Source organism: Macaca thibetana, chromosome 14 (assembly GCF_024542745.1).
Source record: "Macaca thibetana thibetana isolate TM-01 chromosome 14, ASM2454274v1, whole genome shotgun sequence".
Classification (NCBI taxonomy): Eukaryota; Metazoa; Chordata; class Mammalia; order Primates; family Cercopithecidae; genus Macaca; species Macaca thibetana.
Window position 1 is genome coordinate 65,841,929 of NC_065591.1, and position 25,563 is coordinate 65,867,491.

Genomic DNA, 25,563 nt, shown 5'->3' on the forward strand with positions numbered 1-25,563 from the left:
TAAATATATATGCGCCCAATACAGGAGCACCCAGATTCATAAAGCAAGTCCTTAGAGACTTACAAAGAGACTTAGACTCCCATACATTAATAATGGGAGACTTCAACACCCCACTGTCAACATTAGACAGATCAACGAGACAGAAAGTTAACAAGGATATCCAGGAATTGAACTCAACTCTGCACCAAGCAGACCTAATACACATCTACAGAACTCTCCACCCCAAATCAACAGAATATACATTCTTCTCAGCACCACATCGCACTTATTCCAAAATTGACCACATAGTTGAAAGTAAAGCACTCCTCAGCAAATGTAAAAGAACAGAAATTATAACAAACTGTCTCTCAGACCACAGTGCAATCAAACTAGAACTCAGGACTAAGAAAATCAATCAAAACCGCTCAACTACATGGAAACTGAACAGCCTGCTCCTGAATGACTGCTGGGTACATAACAAAATGAAGGCAGAAATAAAGATGTTCTTTGAAACCAATGAGAACAAAGATACAACATACCAGAATCTCTGGGACACATTTAAAGCAGTGTGTAGAGGGAAATTTATAACACTAAATGCCCACAAGAGAAAGCAGGAAAGATCTAAAATTGACACCCTAACATCACAATGAAAAGAACTAGAGAAGCAAGAGCAAACACATTCAAAAGCTAGCAGAAGGCAAGAAATAACTAAGATCAGAGCAGAACTGAAGGAGACAGAGACACAAAAAACCCTCCAAAAAATCAGTGAATCCAGGAGCTGGTTTTTTGAAGAGATCAACAAGCAAGACTAATAAAGAAGAAAAGAGAGAAGAATCAAATCGACGCAATAAAAAATGATAAAGGGGATATCACCACCGACCCCACAGAAATACAAACTACCATCAGAGAATACTATAAACACCTCTGCGCAAATAAACTAGAAAACCTAGAAGAAATGGATAATTACCTGGACGCTTACACTCTCCCAAGACTAAACCAGGAAGAAGTTGAATCCCTGAATAGACCAATAGCAGGCTCTGAAATTGAGGCAATAATAAATAGCCTACCAACCAAAAAGTCCAGGACCAGATGGATTCACAGCCGAATTTTACCGGAGGTACAAGGAGGAGCTGGTACCATTCCTTCTGAAACTATTCCAATCAATAGAAAAAGAGGGAATCCTCCCTAACTCATTTTACGAGGCCAACGTCATCTTGATACCAAAGCCTAGCAGAGACACACAAAAAAAGAGAATTTTAGACTAATAACCCTGATGAACATCGATGCAAAAATCCTCAATAAAATACTGGCAAACCAAATCCAGCAGCACATCAAAAAGCTTATCCACCATGATTAAGTGGGCTTCATCCCTGGGATGCAAGGCTGGTTCAACATACACAAACCAATAAACATAATCCAGCATATAAACAGAACCAAAGACAAAAACCACATGATTATCTCAATAGATGCAGAAAAGACCTTTGACAAAATTCAACAGCCCTTCATGCTAAAAATGCTCAATAAATTCGGTATTGATGGAACATATCTCAAAATAATAAGAGCTATTTATGACAGACCCATAGCCAATATCATACTGAATGGGCAAAAACTGGAAGCATTCCCTTTGAAAACTGGCACAAGACAGGGATGCCCTCTCTCACCACTCCTATTCAACATAGTGTTGGAAGTTCTGGCTAGGGCAATCAGGCAAGAGAAAGAAAGAAAGGGTATTCAGTTAGGAAAAGAAGAAGTCAAATTGTCCCTGTTTGCAGATGACATGATTGTATATTTAGAAAACCCCGTCGTCTCAGCCCAAAATCTCCTTAAGCTGATAAGCAACTTCAGCAAAGTCTCAGGATACAAAATTAATGTGCAAAAATCACAAGCATTCTTATACACCAGTAACAGACAGAGAGCCAAATCAGGAATGAACTTCCATTCACAATTGCTTCAAAGAGAATAAAATACCTAGGAATCCAACTTACAAGGGATGTAAAGGATCTCTTCAAGGAGAACTACAAACCACTGCTCAGTGAAATAGAAGAGGACACAAACAAATGGAAGAATATACCATGCTCATGGATAGGAATAATCAATATCATGAAAATGGCCATACTGCCCAAGATAATTTATAGATTCCATGCCATTCCCATCAAGCTACCAATGAGTTTCTTCACAGAATTGGAAAAAACTACTTTAAAGTTCATATGGAGCCAAAAAAGAGCCCGCATTGCCAAGACAATCCTAAATCAAAAAAACAAAGCTGGAGGCATCACGCTACCTGACTTCAAACTATACTACAAGCCTAGAGTAACCAAAACAGCATGGTACTGGTACCAAAACAGAGATATAGACCAATGGAACAGAACAGAGCCCTCAGAAATAATACCACATGTCTACAGCCATCTGATCTTTGACAAACCTGAGAAAAACAAGAAATGGGGAAAGGATTCCCTATTTAATAAGTGGTGCTGGGAAAATTGGCTAGCCATAAGTAGAAAGCTGAAACTGGATCCTTTCCTTACTCCTTATACGAAAATTAATTCAAGATGGATTAGAGACTTAAATGTTAGACCTAAAACCATAAAAACTCTAGAAGAAAACCTAGGTAATACCATTCAGGACAGAGGCATGGGCAAGGACTTCATGTCTAAAACACCAAAAGCAACAGCAACAAAAGCCAAAATTGACAAATGGGATCTAATTAAACTAAAGAGCTTCTGCACAGCAAAAGAAACTACCATCAGAGTGAACAGGCAACCTACAGAATGGGAGAAAATTTTTGCGATCTACTCATCTGACAAAGGACTAATATCCAGAACCTACAAAGAACTCAAACAAATTTACTAGAAAAAAACAACCCCATCAAAAAGGGGGAAAGGATATGAACAGACATTTCTCAAGAGAAGACATACGTACAGCCAACAGGCATATGAAAAAATGCTCATCATCACTGGCCATCAGAGAAATGCAAATCAAAACCACAATGAGATACCATCTCACACCAGTTAGAATGGCAATCATTAAAAAGTCAGGAAACAACAGGTGCTGGAGAGGATGTGGAGAAACAGAAACACTTTTACAGTGTTGGTGGGATTGTAAATTGGTTCAACCACTGTGGAAAACAGTATGGCAATTTCTCAAGGATCTAGAACTAGGAATACCATATGACCCAGCCATCCCATTACTGGGTATATACCCAAAGGATTATAAATCATGCTGCTATAAAGACACATGCACACGTATGTTTATTGCAGCACTATCACAATAGCGAAGACTTGGAATCAACCCAGATGTCCATCAGTGACAGACTGGATTAAGAAAATGTGGCACATATACACCATGGAATACTATGCAGCCATAAAAAAGGATGAGTTTGTGTCCTTTGTAGGGACATGGATGCAGCTGGAAACCATCATTCTCAGCAAACTATCGCAAGAACAGAAAACCAAACGCCACATGTTCTCACTCATAGGTGGGAATTGATCAATGAGATCACTTGGACTCTGGAAGGGGAACATCACACACCAGGGCCTATTATGGGGATGGGGGAGGAGGGAGGGATGCCATTGGGAGTTATACGTGATGTAAATGACGAGTTGATGGGTGCTGACGAGTTGATGGGTGCAGCACACCAACATGGCACAAGTATACATATGTAACAAACCTGCACGTTGTGCACATGTACCCTAGAACTTAAAGTATAATAAAAAATAAATAAATAAAATAAAAAAATAAATTACTCAGGCTCAGATATTTCTTTATAGCAGCATAAATGGACTAAGACAGTAAGGGTGCAATTTTCAGTGTTATATTGGAGTTTCTAGTCAATACAATAAAGACAAGTTTTAAAGATTTGAAAAAAATTGCTAGAACAGTTATTATGTGAAGATATTCTGTCTCTAGAAAATCAAGAATATCAACTGACAAACTACTGGTTAAGCAGTAGTTTACAAAGGTGAGGTTTAAAAATCTGTTTTTTCTAAAATTAGCACTTAGCAGATCTGGAAATATAATAGGAAAAGTGATCCTATTCATAAAAGCAACAAAATATAAAATACTTGGGAATAGACTTTATTTTTTAATTGTAAGACATTTATGAAGAAAATAAAATGTCACAGAAGAATTTAAAGGAAAATCTGAATAGGGAAATAAGTTATGTTCCTGTATGAATCTAGCCAAACTGGCTAAGATCCCAGTGGGATTTTTTCACGAGAGTTAATTAAACAAACTGAAATTCACGCAGAGTAATAAATGCCTAGGAATAACCAAGATAATTTTGAAAAAGAGCAAGAAAAAGAGCAATCTAGTCTTTCAAATATCAAAACATAAGTCTATCAGTTAATAGTCCGGTATTGGCAGAAAGAATAAAGAAATAAGCCCACGTATAAAAAGGAATTTAATACACAATGAAAATGACAATACAAATGAATTAAAGGGCTGAATTTAAAAAACAAATCTTAAAAAAATTCAGATACAACCTTAAGGCAGGCCTTTTTAAACTTAGCCAAAAGAAGTAAAAGCCGTAAATAAAAGATTAATTTGACTTTACCAAAACAAAAACTTCTAGACAAAATACCTTAAAGTTAAAACACAAGCTATGTGTTAGATAAAAAATATTTCATATATGTGCAATACAAACTATAAGCAAAGGGTTAATATTTTCATTATATTAAAAAGAAGAAAAAACTACAAAGCAGTAAGAAAAAAGATAATCCACAAGAAAAATGGGCAAGAGATAAGTGTTAGTTCACAGAAGAACTATGGATAATGGATAAACTTATAAAAATGGGACTACCTTACTATTAGCAAAATATAAAGTAAAATAAAAGAATAACACTTTTGAGAGGGGCAACAGAGCAAGATGTTGAAATAGAAGCCTCCACTTATCGTCTTCCCCACAGGAACACCAAATTGAACAAATGTTCACATAAAAAATCACCTTCATAAGAACCAAAAATCAGGTGAATGATTACAGTACCTAGATCTGTCTTCATATCACTTAAAGAGACACTGAAGAGGATAGAAAAGACAGTCTTGAATTACTGACACCACCCCTTCCCCATCCGCTGGCAGTGGTTGCATGGAATGGAGAGAGAATCTATGTGCTTGGGAGAGGGAGAGCACAGTGATTGTGTGACTTTGCATTGGAACTCAGTGCTGCCCTGTCACAGCAGAAAGCAACACTGGGCAGGGCTCAGTCAGTTTCCACAGAGGGAGGATTTAGACCAGCCTTAGCCAGAGGGGAATTACCCATTCCAGTGTTCTGAATTTGAGTTCTGGAAAGCCTTTCCACTCAAGCTAAAGGGTTCTGGGGTCCTAAATAAACTTGAAAAGCAGACTAGGCCACAAGGACTGCAGTTCCTGGGCAAGTCCTGGTGCTGTGCTGGTCTTGGAGCCAGTGGACTTGAGCAGCACATAACCTTGTGAGACACCAGGGGCAGCCGGGGCAGTGCTTGCGCCATCCCTCCCCCAACCTCAGGTCTCGGAGCAGCTTGCAGCTCTGGGAGAGACTCCTTCCTTCTGCTTGAAAAGAGGAGAGGAAAGAGTAAAAAGGAGTTTGTTTTGCAACTTGGATACCAGCTCAGCTATAGTAGGATAAGGTACCAGGCAGAGTACCAAGGCCGATTCCAGGCCCTAATTCCCAGACAGCATGACACATACTGAGCTAGAAGGGAACACCCAGTCCTGGCAGGATTCATCACCTGCTGACGAAAGAGCCCCTGGGTCTTGAATAATCAGCAACGGTATTCAGACAGTACTTGCTGTGGTCCTGAGGTAAGACTCAGAGATGTGCTGGCTTCAGGTATGACCCAATACATTCCCAGCTGTGGTGGCTATAAGGAAGGACTCTTTATGATTGAGAAAAGGAGAGGGAAGGGTAAAGAAGATTTCATGTTGCAGTTAGTTACCAGTGGGGTAGATCTCGGACCGCATTTCTGGACCTACCCTGGGCCAGAGGGGAGCCCACTGCCCTGAAGAGCCAGTCCCAGGCCTGTCAGCATTCACCATAAGGTGACTGAAGAGCTCTTACGCCATGAATAAACACTGGTGGTAGCCAGGCAGTACTTGACATGGGCCTGGGGTAGTGGTAGCCATAGGGAAAGACTATGCTTGTGGAAAGGGTAGGGAAGAGTAGGAAGGACTTTGTCTTGTGACTTGGATGCCAGCTCAGCTGCAGTATAATAGAGCACCAGGTAGATTCCTAAGGTTTTCAGCTCTAAGCCGTAACTCCTGGATGGCATCTCTGGACTCACCTGGAACCAAGGGGCAACCCACTGACCTGAAGGGAAGGACAGAAGCCTGGCTGGCTTTGCCACCAGCTGATTATGGAGCTCTAGGGCCTTGAGTGAACATACATAGCCAGGCAGTGGTTACTGTAGGCCTTGGGTGAGTCCCAGTGCTGTGATGGCTTCAGGTCTGACCCAGCACAGTACTAGTGCTGGTGGCCATAGGGGTACTTGTGTCACTCCACCCTGAGCTCCAGGAAACTCAGCACAGAGAGGGACCCCATTCATTTGGGAGAATATGAAGGAAGAGAGTAAGAATCTCTGCCTGGTAATCCAGAGAATTCTTCCAGATCTTATCCAACACCATCAAAATAATACCTCTGTGAGTCTGCAAGAGCTAGGGGTTTGGGGTGCCCCCTAATGCAGATGTGGCTTCAGTGACCAAAAACTTATATCACAATGCCCAAGTTTCTTTGAATACCTGGAAAGCTTTCGCAGGAAGAATGGGTACAAACATACAATAAATACCTAACTCTTCAATGCCCAATCACTGATCAACATTTACAAACATCAAGACTGTCTAGGAAAATATGACTTCACCACATGAACTAAGGCACCAGGGACCAATCCCAGAGAGACAGAGATATGTGACCTTTCAGACAGAATTCAAAAATAGCTATTTTGAGGAAACTCAACAAAATTCGAGATAACAGAAAAGGAATTCAGAAAATTTATCAGGTAAATTTAACAAAGCAATTGAAATAATTAAAAAGAACAGAAATTCTGGAGTTGAAAAATGCAGTTGATGTAACAAAGAATGTGTCAGAGTCTCAACATAGTTGATGAGGCAGAAGTAAGAATTAGTGAGCTTGAAGACAGGTTATTTGAAAATACACAAAGGAGACAAAATAAAAAGAATAAAATAAAAATGCAGCACACCGACAATAGAAAATAGCCTCAAAAGGGCAAATTTAAGAGTTACTGGTCTTAAAGAGGAGGTAGAGAGAGAGATTGGCATAGAAAATTTATTCAAAGAGTTAATAACGGAACTTCCCAAACCTAGAGAAACATATCAGTATTCAAATACCAGAAGGTTATACAACACGAAGCAGATTTAACCCAAATAAGACTCTCAAGGCATTTAATAATCAAACTCCCAAAGGTCAAAGATAGAGAAAGAATTCTAAAAGCAGAAAGAGAAAAGAAACAAATAATATACAATGGAGCTCCAGTGCATCTGGAAGCAGACTTCTCAGTGAAAACCTCACAGGCCAGGAGAGAGTGGCATAACATATTTAAAATCCTGGAAAAAAAACAAAACAAACAAAAAAAAACTTTCACACTAAAATAGCGTATCCAGTCAAAATATCCTTCAAACATGAAAAGACTTTCCCAGACACACAAAAGCTGGAGGATTTCATCAACACCAGACTTACAAGAAATGCTAAAGGTAGTTCTTTTATCTGAAAGAAAAGGACTTTAATCTGAAACAAAAGGACATTAATGAACACTAAGAAATCATCTGAAGGTGCAAAACTCACTGATAAGTACACAGAATAACATTGTTGTGTATAAACTACCCATATCTTGAGTAGAAAGACTAAAAGAGGAACCAATAAAAAATATTAACTATGACAACTTTTCAAGACATAAACGGCACAATAATATATAAATAGAAACAATAGCTAAAAACAGGTTGGGCATGGTGGCTTACACCTGTAATCCCAGCACTTTGGGTGGCCAAGGTGGACAGATTGCTTGAGTCCAGGAATTTGAGACCAGCCTGGTCTCAGTGAGACTGCATCTCTACAAAAAAAAGCAAAAAATTGACCAAGTGTAGTGGTGTGTGCCTGTAGACCCAGCTACTTGGGAGGCTGAGGTGGGAGGATTGCTTGAGCTGGGAGGCAGTGGTTGTAATGAGCTGAGATCATACTACTGCACTCCAGCCTAGGCAACAGTGTGAGACCCTGTCTTAAAAAAGAAAAAAGAAAAGAAGTAGAGACAACAAACATTGAAAAGTGGAGTGCTGAAGTTAAAATGTAGAGTTTGTATTGGTTTTCTCTATGCTTGTTTGTTAGTTTGTTTATGAAATCAGTTTTAAATTGTCACCACTTTACAGTAATGGGTTATGATACTATTTGCAAGCAAACTCAAGCCAAAAACATACAACAGATACACAAAAAATAAAAAGCAAGATATTTAAACATACCACCAGAGAAAAACACCTGCAGTAAAGGAAGACAGGAAAGAAGGCAGAGAAGACCACAAAACAACCAGAAAACAAAGTCACAGGAATAAGTCCTTATTAATAATAATGTTGAATATAAATGGACTAAACTCTCCAATCAAAAGACATGGAGTGGTTGAATGGATACAAAAACAAGGCCCACTGACCTTTTGCCTACTAGAAGCACTCTTTATCTATAAAGACACATATAAACTGAAAATAAAGTGAGGGACAAAGATATTCCATGCTGATGCAAACTAAAAAAGAGCGGGAGTAGCTATATGTATATCAGACAAAATAGATTTCAAGACAAAAACTATAAAAAGAGGCAAAGGTCATTATATAATGATAAGGGGGTCAATTCAGCAAGAGGATATAAGTTATACATATATATGCACCCAACACTGGAACACCCAAATAGGTAAAGCAAATATTAGAGCTAAAGAAGGAGAGATGGACCTCAATACAATAAGAGCTGGAGACTTCAATACCCCACTTTCAGCACTGGATAATCGAGATAGAAGATCAACAAAAAAAATTTACCTAATCTGCACTATATGTCAAATGGACCTAATAGTTACCTACAGAACACTTCATCCATCAGCTGCAGAATACACATTCTTCTCCTCAACACATGGATCATTCTCAAGGATGGACCATGTTAGGCCATAAAACAAGTCTTGGATAACATTCAAAAAATTGAAATTATATCAAGTATATTTTCTGACCACAATGGAATAAAACTAGTAATCAATAAGAGGAGGAATTTTGGATACTATACAAACACATGGAAAATAAACAGTATGCTCCTAAATGACCAGTTCGTCAATGAAATTAAGATGGAAATTTTAAAATTTCTTGCAACAAATGATAATGGAAACATAACATACCAAAGCCTGTGAGATACAGTGAAAGCCATACTAAGAGGAAAGTGTATAGCTATAAGAGCCTACATCAAGAATGTAGAAAACCCTCAAATAACCAATCCAACGATGCATCCTAAAGAATTAGAAGAGCAAGAGCAAACCAAACCCAAAATTAGCAGGAGACAAGAAATAATAAAGATCAGAGCAGAAATAAATGAAATCAAAACAAAAAAGTAAAAAAGATCAACAAAATAAAAAGTTGTTTTTTGAAAACATAAAATTGACAAACCTTTAGCTAGACTGAAAAAAAAGAAGACTCAAATAAATAAAATCAGATGAAAAAGGAGACCTTACACCTGATACCACAGAAATTCAAAGGATTACTAGAGGATACTATGAGCAACTATATGCCAATAAGTTGGAAAATCTAGAAGAAATGGATAAATTTCTAGACAGATACATCCTATGAAGGTTGAACCATGAAGAAATCCAAAACCTGAACAGACAAATAACAAATAATGAAATCCAAGCTGTAATAAAAATCTCCTAGTAAAGAAAAAATGGGACCTGATGGCCTCACTGCTGAATTTTACCAAACATTTAAAAAAGAAATAACACCAGTCCTACTCAAACTATTCTGAAAAATAGAGGAGGAGGGAATACTTCCAGACTCCTTCTATGAGGCTAGTTACCCTAATACCAAAACCAGACAGACAAAAACAAAAACTACAGGCCAATATCCCTGCTGAACATTGATGCAGAAATCATCAGCAAAATACTAGCAAACCAAATTCAACAACACATTACAAAGATTATTCAGGCTGGGCACAGTGGTTTGTGTCTGTAATCCCAGCACTTTGGGAGGCTGAGGCAGGTGGATCACCTGAGGTCAGGAGTTCAAGATCAGCCTGGCCAACATGGTGAAACCCTGTCTCTTCTAAAAATACAAAAATTAGCCAGGCATGGTGGTGCACACTTCTAATTCCAGCTACTCAAGAGGCAGAGGTGGGAGGATTGCCTGAACTTGGGAAATGGAGGTTGCAGGAAGCCAGGATCATGCCACTGCCCTCTATCCTGGGTGACAGAGCAAGGCTCCTTCTCAAAAAAAAAAAAAAAAGAAAAAGATTATTCGTTATGATCATGTGGGATTTATCCTGGGATGCGAGGATGGTTCAGCATATGCAAATCAATCAATGTGATACATCATATCAACAGAATGAAGGACAAAAACCATATGAACATTTCAATTGATGCTGGAAAAGCATTTGATAAAATTCAACATCCTTTCGTGATTTAAAAAAACAAAAAACAAAAAACTTAAACTGGGTATAGAAGGAATGTAACACAATAAAAGCCATATACGATAGACCTGCAGCTTGTATCATACTAAAAGGATGATAAATGAAAAGTTGAAAGCTTTCTTCTGAGATCTGGAAAATGGCAAGGATACTCACTTTCATCACTGTTATTCAGCATAGTACTGGAAGTCTTAACTAGAGCAATCAAACAAGAGAAAGAAAGAAGGGGCATCCAAATTGGAAAGGAAAAAGTAAATTATCCTATTTTGCAGATGATATGAACTTATATTTAGAAAATCCTAAAGACTCCACCAAAAAACTGTTAGAACTGATCAATTTAATAAAGTTACAGGATAAAAAATTGATATACAAAAATTAGTAGTGTTTTTATATGCCAACAGTGAACAATCTGAAAAATCAAGAAAGTAACCCTATTTACAGTAGGTACAAATAAAATACCTAGGAATTAACCAAAGAAGTGAAATACAATGAAATGTATAAAACACTGATGAAAGAAATTAAAGAGGACACAAAAAAGGGTAAGATATTCCATGTTCATGGATTGGAAGAATCAACATTGTTAAAATGTCCATAACACCCAAAACAATCTACAGATGCAACACAATCCCTATCAAAAATACCAATGATATTCTTCACAAAAATGAAACAATTCTGAAACTTACATAGAACTACAAAAGACCCAGAATAGCCAAAGCTATCCTGATAGAAAAGAACAAAACTGGAGAAATAACATTACCTGACTTCAGATTATACCACAGAGTTATAACAACCAAAACAGCATGGTACTGCCATAAAAACAGATGCATAGACCGATGGAACAGAATCGAGAACCCAGAAACAAATCCATACATCTATAGTGAACTCATTTTCAACAGAGGTGCTAAGAACATACGTTGGGGCAAGGACAGTTTCTTTAATAAATGGTGCTGGGAAAACTGGATATCCATATACAGAAGAATGAAACGAAACCCCTATCTCTTGCCATATACAAAAATCAACTAAAGATAGGAACAGCTCCAGTCTCCAACTCCCAGCGCGAGCGACACAGAAGACCGGTGATTTCTGCATTTCCAACTAGGTACTGGGTTCATCTCACTGGGGAGTGCCGGACGATCGGTGCTGGTCAGCTGCTGCAGCCCGACCAGCGAGAGCTGAAGCAGGGTGAGGCATCGCCTCACCTGGGAAGCGCAAGGGGGAAGGGAATCCCTTTTCCTAGCCAGGGGAACTGAGACACACAACACCTGGAAAATCGGGTAACTCCCACCCCAATACTGCGCTTTAAGCAATCAGGCACACCAGGAGATCATATCCCACACCTGGCCGGGAGGGTCCCACGCCCACGGAGCCTCCCTTATTGCTAGCACAGCAGTCTGCAATATCGCGGCAAGGCAGCAACGAGGCTGGGGGAGGGGCGCCCGCCATTGCTGAGTCTTAAGTAGGTAAACAAAGCTGCTGGGAAGCTCGAACTGGGTGGAGCTCACAGCAGCTCAAGGAAACCTGCCTGTCTCTGTAGACTCCACCTCTGGGGACAGGGCACAGTAAAAATAACAAAAACAGCAGAAACCTCTGCAGACGCAAACGACTCTGTCTGACAGCTTTGAAGAGAGCAGTGGATCTCCCAACATGGAGGTTGAGATCTGAGAAGGGACAGACTCCCTGCTCAAGTGGGTCCCTGACCCCTGAGTAGCCTAACTGGGAGACATCCCCCACTAGGGGCAGTCTGACACCCCACACCTCACAGGGTGGAGTACACCCCGAGAGGAAGCTTCCAAAGCAAGAATCAGACAGATACACTCGCTGTTCAGAAATATTCTATCTTCTGCAGCCTCTGCTTCTGATACCCAGACAAACAGGGTCTGGAGTGGACCTCAAGCAATCTCCAACAGACCTACAGCTGAGGGTCCTGACTGTTAGAAGGAAAACTATCAAACAGGAAGGACAGCTACACCAAAACCCCATCAGTACATCACCATCATCAAAGACCAGAGGCAGATAAAACCACAAAGATGGGGAAAAAGCAGGGCAGAAAAGCTGGAAATTCCAAAAATAAGAGCGCATCTCCCCTGGCAAAGGAGCGCAGCTCATCGCCAGCAACGGATCAAAGCTGGACGGAGAATGACTTTGACGAGATGAGAGAAGAAGGCTTCAGTCCATCAAACTTCTCAGAGCTAAAGGAGGAATTACGTACCCAGCGCAAAGAAACTAAAAATCTTGAAAAAAAAGTGGAAGAATTGATGGCTAGAGTAATTAATGCAGAGAAGGTCCTAAACGAAATGAAAGAGATGAAAACCATGACACGAGAAATATGTGACAAATGCACAAGCTTCAGTAACCGACTCGATCAACTGGAAGAAAGAGTATCAGCGATTGAGGATCAAATGAATGAAATGAAGCGAGAAGAGAAACCAAAAGAAAAAAGAAGAAAAAGAAATGAACAAAGCCTGCAAGAAGTATGGGATTATGTAAAAAGACCAAATCTACGTCTGATTGGGGTGCCTGAAAGTGAGGGGGAAGATGGAACCAAGTTGGAAAACACTCTTCAGGATATCATCCAGGAGAACTTCCCCAACCTAGTAGGGCAGGCCAACATTCAAATCCAGGAAATACAGAGAACGCCACAAAGATACTCCTCGAGAAGAGCAACTCCAAGACACATAATTGCCAGATTCACCAAAGTTGAAATGAAGGAAAAAATCTTAAGGGCAGCCAGAGAGAAAGGTCGGATTACCCACAAAGGGAAGCCCATCAGACTAACAGCAGATCTCTCAGCAGAAACTCTACAAGCCAGAAGAGAGTGGGGGCCAATATTCAACATTCTTAAAGAAAAGAATTTTAAACCCAGAATTTCATATCCAGCCAAACTAAGTTTCGTAAGTGAAGGAGAAATAAAATCCTTTACAGATAAGCAAATGCTTAGAGATTTTGTCACCACTAGGCCTGCCTTACAAGAGACCTGAAGGAAGCACTAAACATGGAGAGGAACAACCGGTACCAGCCATTGCAAAAACATGCCAAAATGTAAAGACCATCGAGGCTAGGAAGAAACTGCATCAACTAACAAGCAAAATAACCAGTTAATATCATAATGGCAGGATCAAGTTCACACATAACAATATTAACCTTAAATGTAAATGGACTAAATGCTCCAATTAAAAGACATAGACTGGCAAACTGGATAAAGAGTCAAGACCCATCAGTCTGCTGTATTCAGGAGACCCATCTCACACGCAGAGACATACATAGGCTCAAAATAAAGGGATGGAGGAAGATTTACCAAGCAAATGGAGACCAAAAAAAAGCAGGGGTTGCAATACTAGTCTCTGATAAAACAGACTTTAAACCATCAAAGATCAAAAGAGACAAAGAAGGCCATTACATAATGGTAAAGGGATCAATTCAACAGGAAGAGCTAACTATCCTAAATATATATGCACCCAATACAGGAGCACCCAGATTCATAAAGCAAGTCCTTAGAGACTTACAAAGAGACTTAGACTCCCATACAATAATAATGGGAGACTTCAACACTCCACTGTCAACATTAGACAGATCAACGAGACAGAAAGTTAACAAGGATATCCAGGAATTGAACTCATCTCTGCAGCAAGCAGACCTAATAGACATCTATAGAACTCTCCACCCCAAATCAACAGAATATACATTCTTCTCAGCACCACATCGTACTTACTCCAAAATTGACCACGTAATTGGAAGTAAAGCACTCCTCAGCAAATGTACAAGAACAGAAATTATAACAAACTGTCTCTCAGACCACAGTGCAATCAAACTAGAACTCAGGACTAAGAAACTCAATCAAAACCGCTCAACTACATGGAAACTGAACAACCTGCTCCTGAATGACTACTGGGTACATAACGAAATGAAGGCAGAAATAAAGATGTTCTTTGAAACCAATGAGAACAAAGATACAACATACCAGAATCTCTGGGACACATTTAAAGCAGTGTGTAGAGGGAAATTTATAGCACTAAATGCCCACAAGAGAAAGCAGGAAAGATCTAAAATTGACACCCTAACATCACAATGAAAAGAACTAGAGAAGCAAGAGCAAACACATTCGAAAGCTAGCAGAAGGCAAGAAATAACTAAGATCAGAGCAGAACTGAAGGAGATAGAGACACAAAAAACCCTCCAAAAAATCAATGAATCCAGGAGTTGGTTTTTTGAAAAGATCAACAAAATTGACAGACCACTAGCAAGACTAATAAAGAAGAAAAGAGAGAAGAATCAAATCGACGCAATAAAAAATGATAAAGGGGATATCACCACCGACCCCACAGAAATACAACTACCATCAGAGAATACTATAAACACCTCTACGCAAATAAACTGGAAAATCTAGAAGAAATGGATAATTTCCTGGACACTTACACTCTTCCAAGACTAAACCAGGAAGAAGTTGAATCCCTGAATAGACCAATAGCAGGCTCTGAAATTGAGGCAATAATTAATAGCCTACCAACCAAACAAAGTCCAGGACCAGATGGATTCACAGCTGAATTCTACCAGAGGTACAAGGAGGAGTTAGTACCATTCCTTCTGAAACTATTCCAATCAATAGAAAAAGAGGGAATCCTCCCTAACTCATTTTATGAGGCCAACATCATCCTGATACCAAAGCCTGGCAGAGACACAACAAAAAAAGAGAATTTTAGACCAATATCCCTGATGAACATCGATGCAAAAATCCTCAATAAAATACTGGCAAACCGGATTCAGCAACACATCAAAAAGCTTATCCACCATGATTAAGTGGGCTTCATCCCTGGGATGCAAGGCTGGTTCAACATTCGCAAATCAATAAACATAATCCAGCATATAAACAGAACCAAAGACAAAAACCACATGATTATCTCAATAGATGCAGAAAAGGCTTTTGACAAAATTCAACAGCCCTTCATGCTAAAAACGCTCAATAAATTCGGTATTGATGGAACGTACCTCAAAATAATAAGAGCTATTTATGACAAACCCACAGCCAATATCATACTGAATGGGCAAAAACTGGAAAAATTCCCTTTGAAAACTGGCACAAGACAGGGATGCCCTCTCTCACCACTCCTATTCAACATAGTGTTGGAAGTTCTGGCTAGGGCAATTAGGCAAGAGAAAGAAATCAAGGGTATTCAGTTAGGAAAAGAAGAAGTCAAATTGTCCCTGTTTGCAGATGACATGATTGTATATTTAGAAAACCCCATTGTCTCAGCCCAAAATCTCCTCAAGCTGATAAGCAACTTCAGCAAAGTCTCAGGATACAAAATTAACGTGCAAAAATCACAAGCATTCTTATACACCAGTAACAGACAAACAGAGAGCCAAATCAGGAATGAACTTCCATTCACAATTGCTTCAAAGAGAATAAAATACCTAGGAATCCAACTTACAAGGGATGTAAAGGACCTCTTCAAGGAGAACTACAAACCACTGCTCAGTGAAATAAAAGAGGACACAAACAAATGGAAGAACATACCATGCTCATGGATAGGAAGAATCAATATCGTGAAAATGGCTATACTGCCCTAGGTAATTTATAGATTCAATGCCATCCCCATCAAGCTACCAATGAGTTTCTTCACAGAATTGGAAAAAACTGCTTTAAAGTTCATATGGAACCAAAAAAGAGCCCGCATCTCCAAGACAATCCTAAGTCAAAAGAACAAAGCAGGAGGCATCACGCTACCTGACTTCAAACTATACTACAAGGCTACAGTAACCAAAACAGCATGGTACTGGTACCAAAACAGAGATATAGACCAATGGAACAGAACAGAGTCCTCAGAAATAATACCACACATCTACAGCCATCTGATCTTTGACAAACCTGAGAGAAACAAGAAATGGGGAAAGGATTCCCTATTTAATAAATGGTGCTGGGAAAATTGGCTAGCCATAAGTAGAAAGCTGAAACTGGATCCTTTCCTTACTCCTTATACGAAAATTAATTCAAGATGGATTAGAGACTTAAATGTTAGACCTAATACCATAAAAATCCTAGAGGAAAACCTAGGTAGTACCATTCAGGACATAGGCATGGGAAAAGACTTCATGTCTAAAACACCAAAAGCAACGGCAGCAAAAGCCAAAATTGACAAATGGGATCTAATTAAACTAAAGAGCTTCTGCACAGCAAAAGAAACTACCATCAGAGTGAACAGGCAACCTACAGAATGGGAGAAAATTTTTGCAATCTACTCATCTGACAAAGGGCTAATATCCAGAACCTACAAAGAACTCAAACAAATTTACAAAAAAAAAACAAACAACCCCATCAAAAAGTGGGCAAAGGATATGAACAGACATTTCTCAAAAGAAGACATTCATACAGCCAACAGACACATGAAAAAATGCTCATCATCACTGGCCATCAGAGAAATGCAAATCAAAACCACAATGAGATACCATCTCACACCAGTTAGAATGGCGATCATTAAAAAGTCAGGAAACAACAGGTGCTGGAGAGGATGTGGAGAAATAGGAACACTTTTACACTGTTGGTGGGATTGTAAACTAGTTCACCATTATGGAAAACAGTATGGCGATTCCTCAAGGATCTAGAACTAGATGTACCATATGACCCAGCCATCCCATTACTGGGTATATACCCAAAGGATTATAAATTATGCTGCTATAAAGACACATGCACACGTGTGTTTATTGCGGCACTATTCACAATAGCAAAGACTTGGAATCAACCCAAATGTCCATCAGTGACAGATTGGATTAAGAAAATGTGGCACATATACACCATGGAATACTATGCAGCCATAAAAAAGGATGAGTTTGTGTCCTTTGGAGGGACATGGATGCAGCTGGAAACCATCATTCTTAGCAAACTATCACAAGAACAGAAAACCAAACACCGCATGTTCTCACTCATAGGTGGGAACTGAACAATGAGATCACTTGGACTCTGGAAGGGGAACATCACACACCGGGGCCTATCATGGGGAGGGGGGAGGGATTGCATTGGGAGTTATACCTGATGTAAATGACGAGTTGATGGGTGCTGACAAGTTGATGGGTGCAGCACAGCAACATGGCACAAGTATACATATGTAACAAACCTGCACGTTATGCACATGTACCCTAGAACTTAAAGTATAATAATAATAAATAAATTTTAAAAAAAATAAAAAATAAAAAATAATCCCTGATAATTTATTATTAGGTAAGAGAAACCCAGGGAAGCCCACCAGAATGTCAATGAAATAGTTGAATATGGTATTTAAAGGATCTAAATTTTGTTAGAGAATGAAACACAACACTTCTTCATTAGAATATTCCTATTTAAAAATGACTTTTGTTTGTTGTAATGCAATGTTATGTGTATAATTCTAGAAATAATGTTTTCTAAAGCTACATGTCAGCCTGACACCACAAAAATTGTTGGCACGTTTGAAAAACTAGTATACATAAAATTAATTATGTAAAAACATTGGATTTCATGGAATTGGATCTAGTTTGTAAGTGGGCTCCATGTCTCCTGTGTGGAGAAGAAAGATAAATAAATAAAAAATAAAAATATTAATTTAAGAGACAAAAAAAAAAATCAACTAAAAATGAGTTAAATACTCAAATTTAAGACCTGAAACTATGAAAGTACTAAAACAAAACATTGAGAAAACTCTCCAGGACATTGGACTGTGGAAAGATTTTTTGAGTAATAACCAACAAGCACAGGTAGCTAAAGCAAAAATGAACAGATGGGATCATGTCAAGTTAAAAGGCTTCTGCACAGCAAAGGAAACAACAAAGTGAAGAAACAACCCACAGAATGGGAGAAAATATTTGCAAACTATCCATTTGACAAGGGATTAATAACCAGAATATATAAGGAGCTCAACAACTCTATAGGAAAAAATCCAATTTTAAAATGGGCAAAAGATCTGAATAGACATTTCTCAAAGGAATATATTCATATGGCAGACAAGCATATGAAAAGGTGCTCAACATCACTGATCACCAGAGAAATGCAAATGAAAACTATAATGAGGTATCATCTCACCCCAGTTAAAATGGCTTTGATGCAAAAGACAGGCAATAACAAATGCTGGTGAGGATGTGGAGAAAAGGAAACCCTCATACACTGTTGGTGAGAATGTAAATTAGTAAAGCCACTATGGAGAACAGTTTGTAGATTCAAAAAAAAAAAAAAACCCTAAAAATAGAACTACCATATAATGCAGCAATCCCACTACTGCATATATAGCCAAAGGAAGGGAAATCAGTACATTGAAGATATACTACACTCCCGTGTTTATTACAGCACTGTTCACGATAGCCAAGATTTGGAAGCAACCAGTGTCTATCAGTAGATGAATGGATAAAGAAAATATGGTACATATACACAAAGGAGTACTATTTGGCCATAAAAAAGAATGAGATCCCTGTCATTTGCAACAACATGGATGGAACTGGAGGTCATTATGGTAAGTGAAATATGCCAGGCACAGAAAAAATTCGCATGTTCTCGCTTATTTATGGGAGCTAAAAATGGAAACAATTGAACTCATGGAGATGGAGAGTAGAAGGATGGTTGCCAGAGGCTGGGAATAATGGATGAGGGGAGGGAGGTGGGAGGTGGAGGACAATTGGGGATGGTTAATGAGTACAAAAATATTTAAATAGAATGAATAAGATCTTGTATTTGATGGCACAACAGGGTGACTACAGTCAACAGTAGTTTACTGTGTATTTTAAAATAGCTAAAAGGATATAATTAGATTGTTTTGAACACAAAGAAAGGATAAATGTTTAAAGTGATGGCTGCCTCATTTGCCTGATGTGATGGTTGTACATTGTTTGCCTGTATCAGAATATCTAATGTACCCCACAAATATATACCCTTACTATGTACCCGCAAAATTTTTTAAAAAACAATACCACTTTTCACTTATCAAATTGGCCAAAATTAAGTTTGAGGATATCATGTATTTGTGGGGATACCTATTTCTCCATACTTTCACCAATACTTGATAAACCTCTAAGAACCTGTTTTGTCAGCCAAAAAAACTGTACTAGTATTTTCCCAGCCGACTTCTTAAGAAGATAATATGAGATTATCTGAGATAATCTGGTGGGATTACGAAGTGATACAGAAGCAGGTTATTACTACCCACATCTTCCAGTCTTGTCTCTTGTTCTCTAGTCTAGGGTTAGGATAGTAGGCCTTCATTTTGGGTATACATTAGAATCACCTGGAGAAGTCTAAAATGTATAAATAACTTTGGCCCTTAACCCAGTTCACTTGAATCAGAATTTCTGGTGGGTTTGTACCTGGGCGGTAGTATTTAGGTGATTCTGTTATGTAGCCAGGGTTGAAAACCACCTGGAACCAGGCAGCTTGGATTTGAAAATTGTCTCTGTCACTTATTAGTTATTTAGCCTTGGGCAAGTTATGTAATCTCTCTGTGAAATGCCCTCATCTGTAAAATGCTGAAAATTATGTCTAAGTAGTAAAGAGTTGTGAGGAGAAAGTTAGGTAATTCATTTGAGGCATTTAGATTGCTGACTGGCACATAGATTTAGTAGACATTAGCTGCTACTGCTATTGTTGCAGTTACTGCTAAACACCATAATATTCTAGTGAGAAAATGGTTGGTTAAGTCTAGTTCTTAAATAGCTGCTTTCCACTCATCCATTTCAGAAGTAGCAAAGTTGTACTATTTGTGGCAAGATCTGGAGTAGCTACCATAGATCTGCTCTGACACTTTTTTATTATCTTTAAAGCACGTGTTAGTCTGTGAATTTACTTTGCTCGTTTATTTTTTTCTAGTCTTCCTCCACCATAGTAGAATGTAGATACCATGAGAGCAGGAGTATTGCCAGTATTTTTCCCTCCTGTAACTCCATTACTCCATTGGTGCCAGATTTTTATTAGAAAGATTTGTTAAATAAATAAATGAAAATTTTGTTTTTAATATTTGTAGGGATTTTCTGACAGGTACCTATGATTGTAAATCATTGCTTTCAAGTTAAAGCCTAGAATTTCAAATATATATTTTGTTTATGTTTTATAAACCTGGTTCTATTATCTACAGAAATCAAGCAAATTAATACTATCTTTGCCACTTAATTTTATTTCTAACATATGGATTTGTTTTTGTCATTGAAGGCTTTACTGTCACTAAATAACTCCTGTAAATTAGCAAATAGCTTTCAGGAACAAACAGCAAAGTATAGTAGAATTTCATTCCATTGTTGTCTTTAAACGGTATTCGTTAGAGTAATAGGAATAGAATCAGACTTGATTTTCTATGGGATTTTAAAAATATGACTTAATCTGACTTGTTTTGTGATTTACTTTTACTTTTATATTGGTAACTTACCTTGGGTCTAGTTCTGTTTTTACTTTTTATTTGTTATGTGACCCTGGGCAAATAATTTTCTTTCTCTTGGCCTCAGTTTTCTCATTCATAAAATGTGATGGTTAGACTAGACAGTTCTCTTATTTTATTTTTAAAAGTTAAAATTTGTTGACATTTGGTAGCCCTAATTGTGATATATTATTGTCAAAGAATCCAATTTAGTTGAGGAAGAAGATCCCCAATTATTTCAGATTTCTTTCAACCTCTAAAATTGTACCTCCCCCATGATATGATTTCTTTTTCAATACATTTTTAACAGGAACACAAACTTGTATGTTCTACAGTATCTGTCTTAAGTGAATCTTAAGAAGACTCTTCCGTGACTTCTACTTTCAGCAAATTTCATGATTTGAATGTCATGTTTCTGTGATGTCCTGAGCCAAGATATAAACTGACTCACCATCCTTATTTAAGGGATTCTCTCTCCAGAGTAAGGAAAAGATATCCAAAGAATATAGATGAAAACCAGAGCTCAGAGGGTCATTGTCTAAAGGCTCTTAACTGTGTGTGTCAAGAAAGGATAGGAAGAATTAAGATTGAAAGAGGGATTTAAGTAGAGAAAGCCATATTTTGAAGTTGGGACAGAACTACAATATATGCCAAAACTAGTAGAAAATCATCATTCTTTCATTTTGCTTAAAAGTAGAAAGTCTTTTGATTCTCTTGGGTCCTTTGAATTCTGATGGTAGTTCATTTTACAAAGTTATCATTGGGAATTGGGCAAAATTTGTTATCCTAGATGTGTCTTAACTACTTTTCCTTTTCCTTTTTCTCCTAGGCAGCGATTATTAGTAGAGTTCAGTGTAGGATTGTGGCTTTGGATCTGCGAAGTCATGGTGAGTAAAGTTCTTAATTAGCCATTTACTGGATTATAGTCATCAAGCCCCTTTGAATAGTCGTAACTATTAGAAATTTCAACATGGCCATAAAATTACCTTGTCTATTCCATTTGGGCTTTTTTTTTCTTTTCTTTTTTTTTTTTTTTGTTGGAGATGGAGTCTCATTCTGTCACCCAGGCTGGAGTGCAGTGACACAATCTCAGCTCACTGCAACCTCTGCCTCCTGGGTTCAGGCAATTCTCCTGCTTCAGTCTCCCTAGTAGCTGGGATTACAGGTGTGCGCCACCATGCCCAGCTAATTTTTGTATTTTTAGTAGCGACAGGATTTCACATGTTGGCCAGGCTGGTATCGAACTCTTGACCTCAAGTGATTCATTCACCTCTGCCTCCCAGAGTGCTAGCATAGCAGTTGTGAGCCACTGTGCCCAGCTCGATTTGGGCATTTTGAAGGAAGTCGTAGCTTCTAGTCTTTACAAATGTATGTGTATGTATATATATTAAAGTTTTATTTATAGTATTTATTTTTGTATTTTATATGTGTTAAGCTAAGAAAATGTCCTTTAAAGTAACCAGATTCTTATGCTGATGTATAAGGAATGTGGATAAATCTTTGCTAGGCTACTGTAATTATCCTTCTTAGGATAACTGTAAAGATTTGTCTGTAGAAAATCCTTGCTAAACTCATTGTGTAAAATTATAAAGTCCTTAATCCATTGTCCAAAGATGGTATTTTTAAAAGAGAATTCTTCTGCTTTTATAATTCCTGTCTGTGGGAATTTTATTTTAAAACTATTTTCATTTTAGGTGAAACAAAAGTCAAGAATCCTGAAGATCTGTCTGCAGAAACAATGGCAAAGTAAGTAACCAGATACTTCTTACACATTGCCTGTCTCCCATCACTATTATAAATAGTACTATAACTTTATCACTTTCCTGATGAGATTGTTGGAGAATAATTACCACAAGGAACATTTTACTTCTGTTCTCTCTCCTCTACTTTTGGTTTCTCCTTACTATTTAATCTTGAAAGAAACCTGCATCTTTCTTGGTATGTCCAATGCAATGATCATCATATAAAGCACATGAAAATTCTTCAAGGCACAGTTTAGTTTGTGAAGGCTTTTGAAAGTTTTCTTCTGTTGATGGAATTGCATTGAATCTGGATACCTATTATGGACTTATGCTTGGAAAAGTAGTTGTATGCAAGAGGCCTTGAGAGTTTCTCCTTCAGGTATCCTGTGCATATTCTTCGTCTTATGTCATAGAAAGATGAGAACATGATATTAAAAAAATGACAGTTATACCCTGGGCCTAAAGTAAAAAATGAATGTAGCATATACAGTGACTCTCAAAAGTGCTCACTCATCAGAATCACTCGAGAAGTTACGAGACATACAGATGACTTGACCCTACCCCAGACCTACTTCTAGCCGTGGGGTCTGGACATTTATATTTTGATAAAGCTCTATATAGGAATCTGATGGAGCCAGTTCAATGACTGTTGTTTGGGAATCACTGACCTATAGCATAAATAGGATTCTTCTAGCCATTCTGCTTTAATACATACTCTCTCAGGTATTTGGTCACTTTGGCCAAAAATATCTTGCCCTCTTTTACTTTAGCAGCTTTAATTTAAGAATAAACTTTTTCCTTCAGAGCCCAAACTGATGTAGCAATAATTTTAATACTATTTTTTTTTACTGTCTACCTGGAGATAGTTGTTTTATTATTATAGTAGGTGTTATTTGTGTACTTTTTATCAGCCAGCTTTCATTAAAGTATAAACTAAGCATTTATTAATAATCATTATTTTGTGTAATCATTTATTGAAATTAATCCTCATTATTAACTCTGTAATACAGACATATCCTTTTACAGATGAGGAAACTGGCTCATATAGGTTGAATAACTGTATGAAATCACACAGTCAGTAGATTGAATTTAAGGTCATTCAACTATAGTCCTTGTCAGAGAGAGAGAGAGAAAGAAATAATGTGTATAGTATGAGTATCATTCCACTCAATGAACATATGCCTTAAAAACTATGAAAAGAGAGGTAAGAATCTGTTCCCCCAATTATTCCTACTGCCTTTGTTAATATGAGAGCAATATATCCTTAAACAGTCAAGCCTGTTAGTGATACCTCTAGGAAGATTTGTGAATGATTTTTAAGGAAGTAAAGGGTTTCTTGACTTTTAACAAAAAAGTGAAATACATCATCTGAGTGTCCAGGCAGTCAGACAAATTGATGATGATGCCTTGGTTAACATTCTAGAGGAAATTGAAGAATTAATTGAGAACCTTAAGGAAACATGGACTAAATAATAATGTTTCAGTCTAGGGCTCATCAGGAGAGAGAAACAACATAGTAAATTGTATAAGTAAAGTTGAATATAAATAATTATTCACAATAACAGGGGATTGGAATGAGAGATTGGTAGTAAGAAGTAAAGAAAACTCTTAGTAATATAGGAAAGCAGATATAAGGAACAACCACTCCTCCCTTGGGCTGAGGGAGTACACCCAGGGTTGAGATCCAGACCTTGTTGGAGAATGCACAACCATGGCTTACCGAAGGTTAGAACTTGCTGAAAATCTGCCCTTTGGAACCTGACAGAATTCTGCCCTCTAAGGTACAGGGAAAGCTATTCTTGGGGAGGTATCTCACCAGAGGCACTTGTCTACAAAAACACTGGGTGGGGGAGGGCTAGAGTACTGGAGAAGCCATTTGTGCAGGAGGAATTGTGCAGGAATTGGCAGGAGTTGGATACTGGGGGAAGTTCTGTGTTTCTCTAGCACCCTCCATTAACATAGCTTAACATCATGCCTACTGGCAAGGGAAAAATATTTAAAGGCCTCACTCACGTCTGTTTTTGTAGAGCAGGCAATGAAGGATGAATTGGAGTTGAGGTAGTAAGTTGTTAACTGGCACCAAAAAATTTTTTTAATAATAAAAATCATCCACAGTAGATGAAGATGATGACCAAGAATCAAAAGGGCGAACAAACTGGATTCTTGCTGAAATTATCCAAGCAGTCAAACATTTATGTGATTTCTGAATTCAGTTACTCTGTGGAAAAAAAAAATCTCAAAATAGGCATACTTACTATCAACTGCGGAACCTAAATACTCCATAAGAAAGTATGTGAAAAAGCCAAATTTGAGCTTGGGTCATTCTGATATTCCAGTTTCTGTGATACACAGTAATGCTTCTCAGAAAAGTAACCTAGCATTAAAATATGACAGAATCCCTTTAAAAAGCATCCACCAAAATTGTGATACATCCAGTTACAGTCTGGATTTGTAGGTAACCCTTGCTACTTTATCTTTATTGTATTTCTCTGGATTTTCAGGACTTACCTCAAGTAAGGTACTTGTTGACTGAATGCTCTGCTTGATTTTAATAACAATACATTTTTCTTGGTGGTAGATGATCAAGTGATTAATCGTAACTACCTTCTACCTGGGTAAATATGCCTTTCCTAAGCTCAGACACGATGTTCAGTTGGTGTGTTTCAGACCTCTCTACCTTTGTGCATGAGGCGGATACTGCAGAACCCCTTCAATTCAGTTAATGTGTACTTTAAGGAGAATTGGACTTAGATAGTCGTCCATAGCATCCTTTTATTTTACTCATTATTTGTGTGTTAGCAACCGAAAGTTTCTTGGAATTGTTCAAGAATTATTCTGGAAATTACATGTTGATATTTAATAT

At 38.0% G+C, this 25,563-nt stretch overlaps 1 protein-coding gene across 3 annotated transcripts in view; it reads left to right on the forward strand.

The window, feature by feature from the left end:
- Positions 1-25,563, forward strand: part of PPME1 (protein phosphatase methylesterase 1) — a 90,567-nt gene that overhangs the window by 38,723 nt on the left and 26,281 nt on the right. For all 3 annotated transcript variants that reach the window (XM_050756235.1, XM_050756237.1, XM_050756236.1), the window contains exons 4-5: positions 21,788-21,845; positions 22,653-22,704. In XM_050756235.1, the coding sequence (XP_050612192.1) occupies positions 21,788-21,845; positions 22,653-22,704 (110 nt within the window). The remainder of the gene's footprint in view (positions 1-21,787; positions 21,846-22,652; positions 22,705-25,563) is intronic.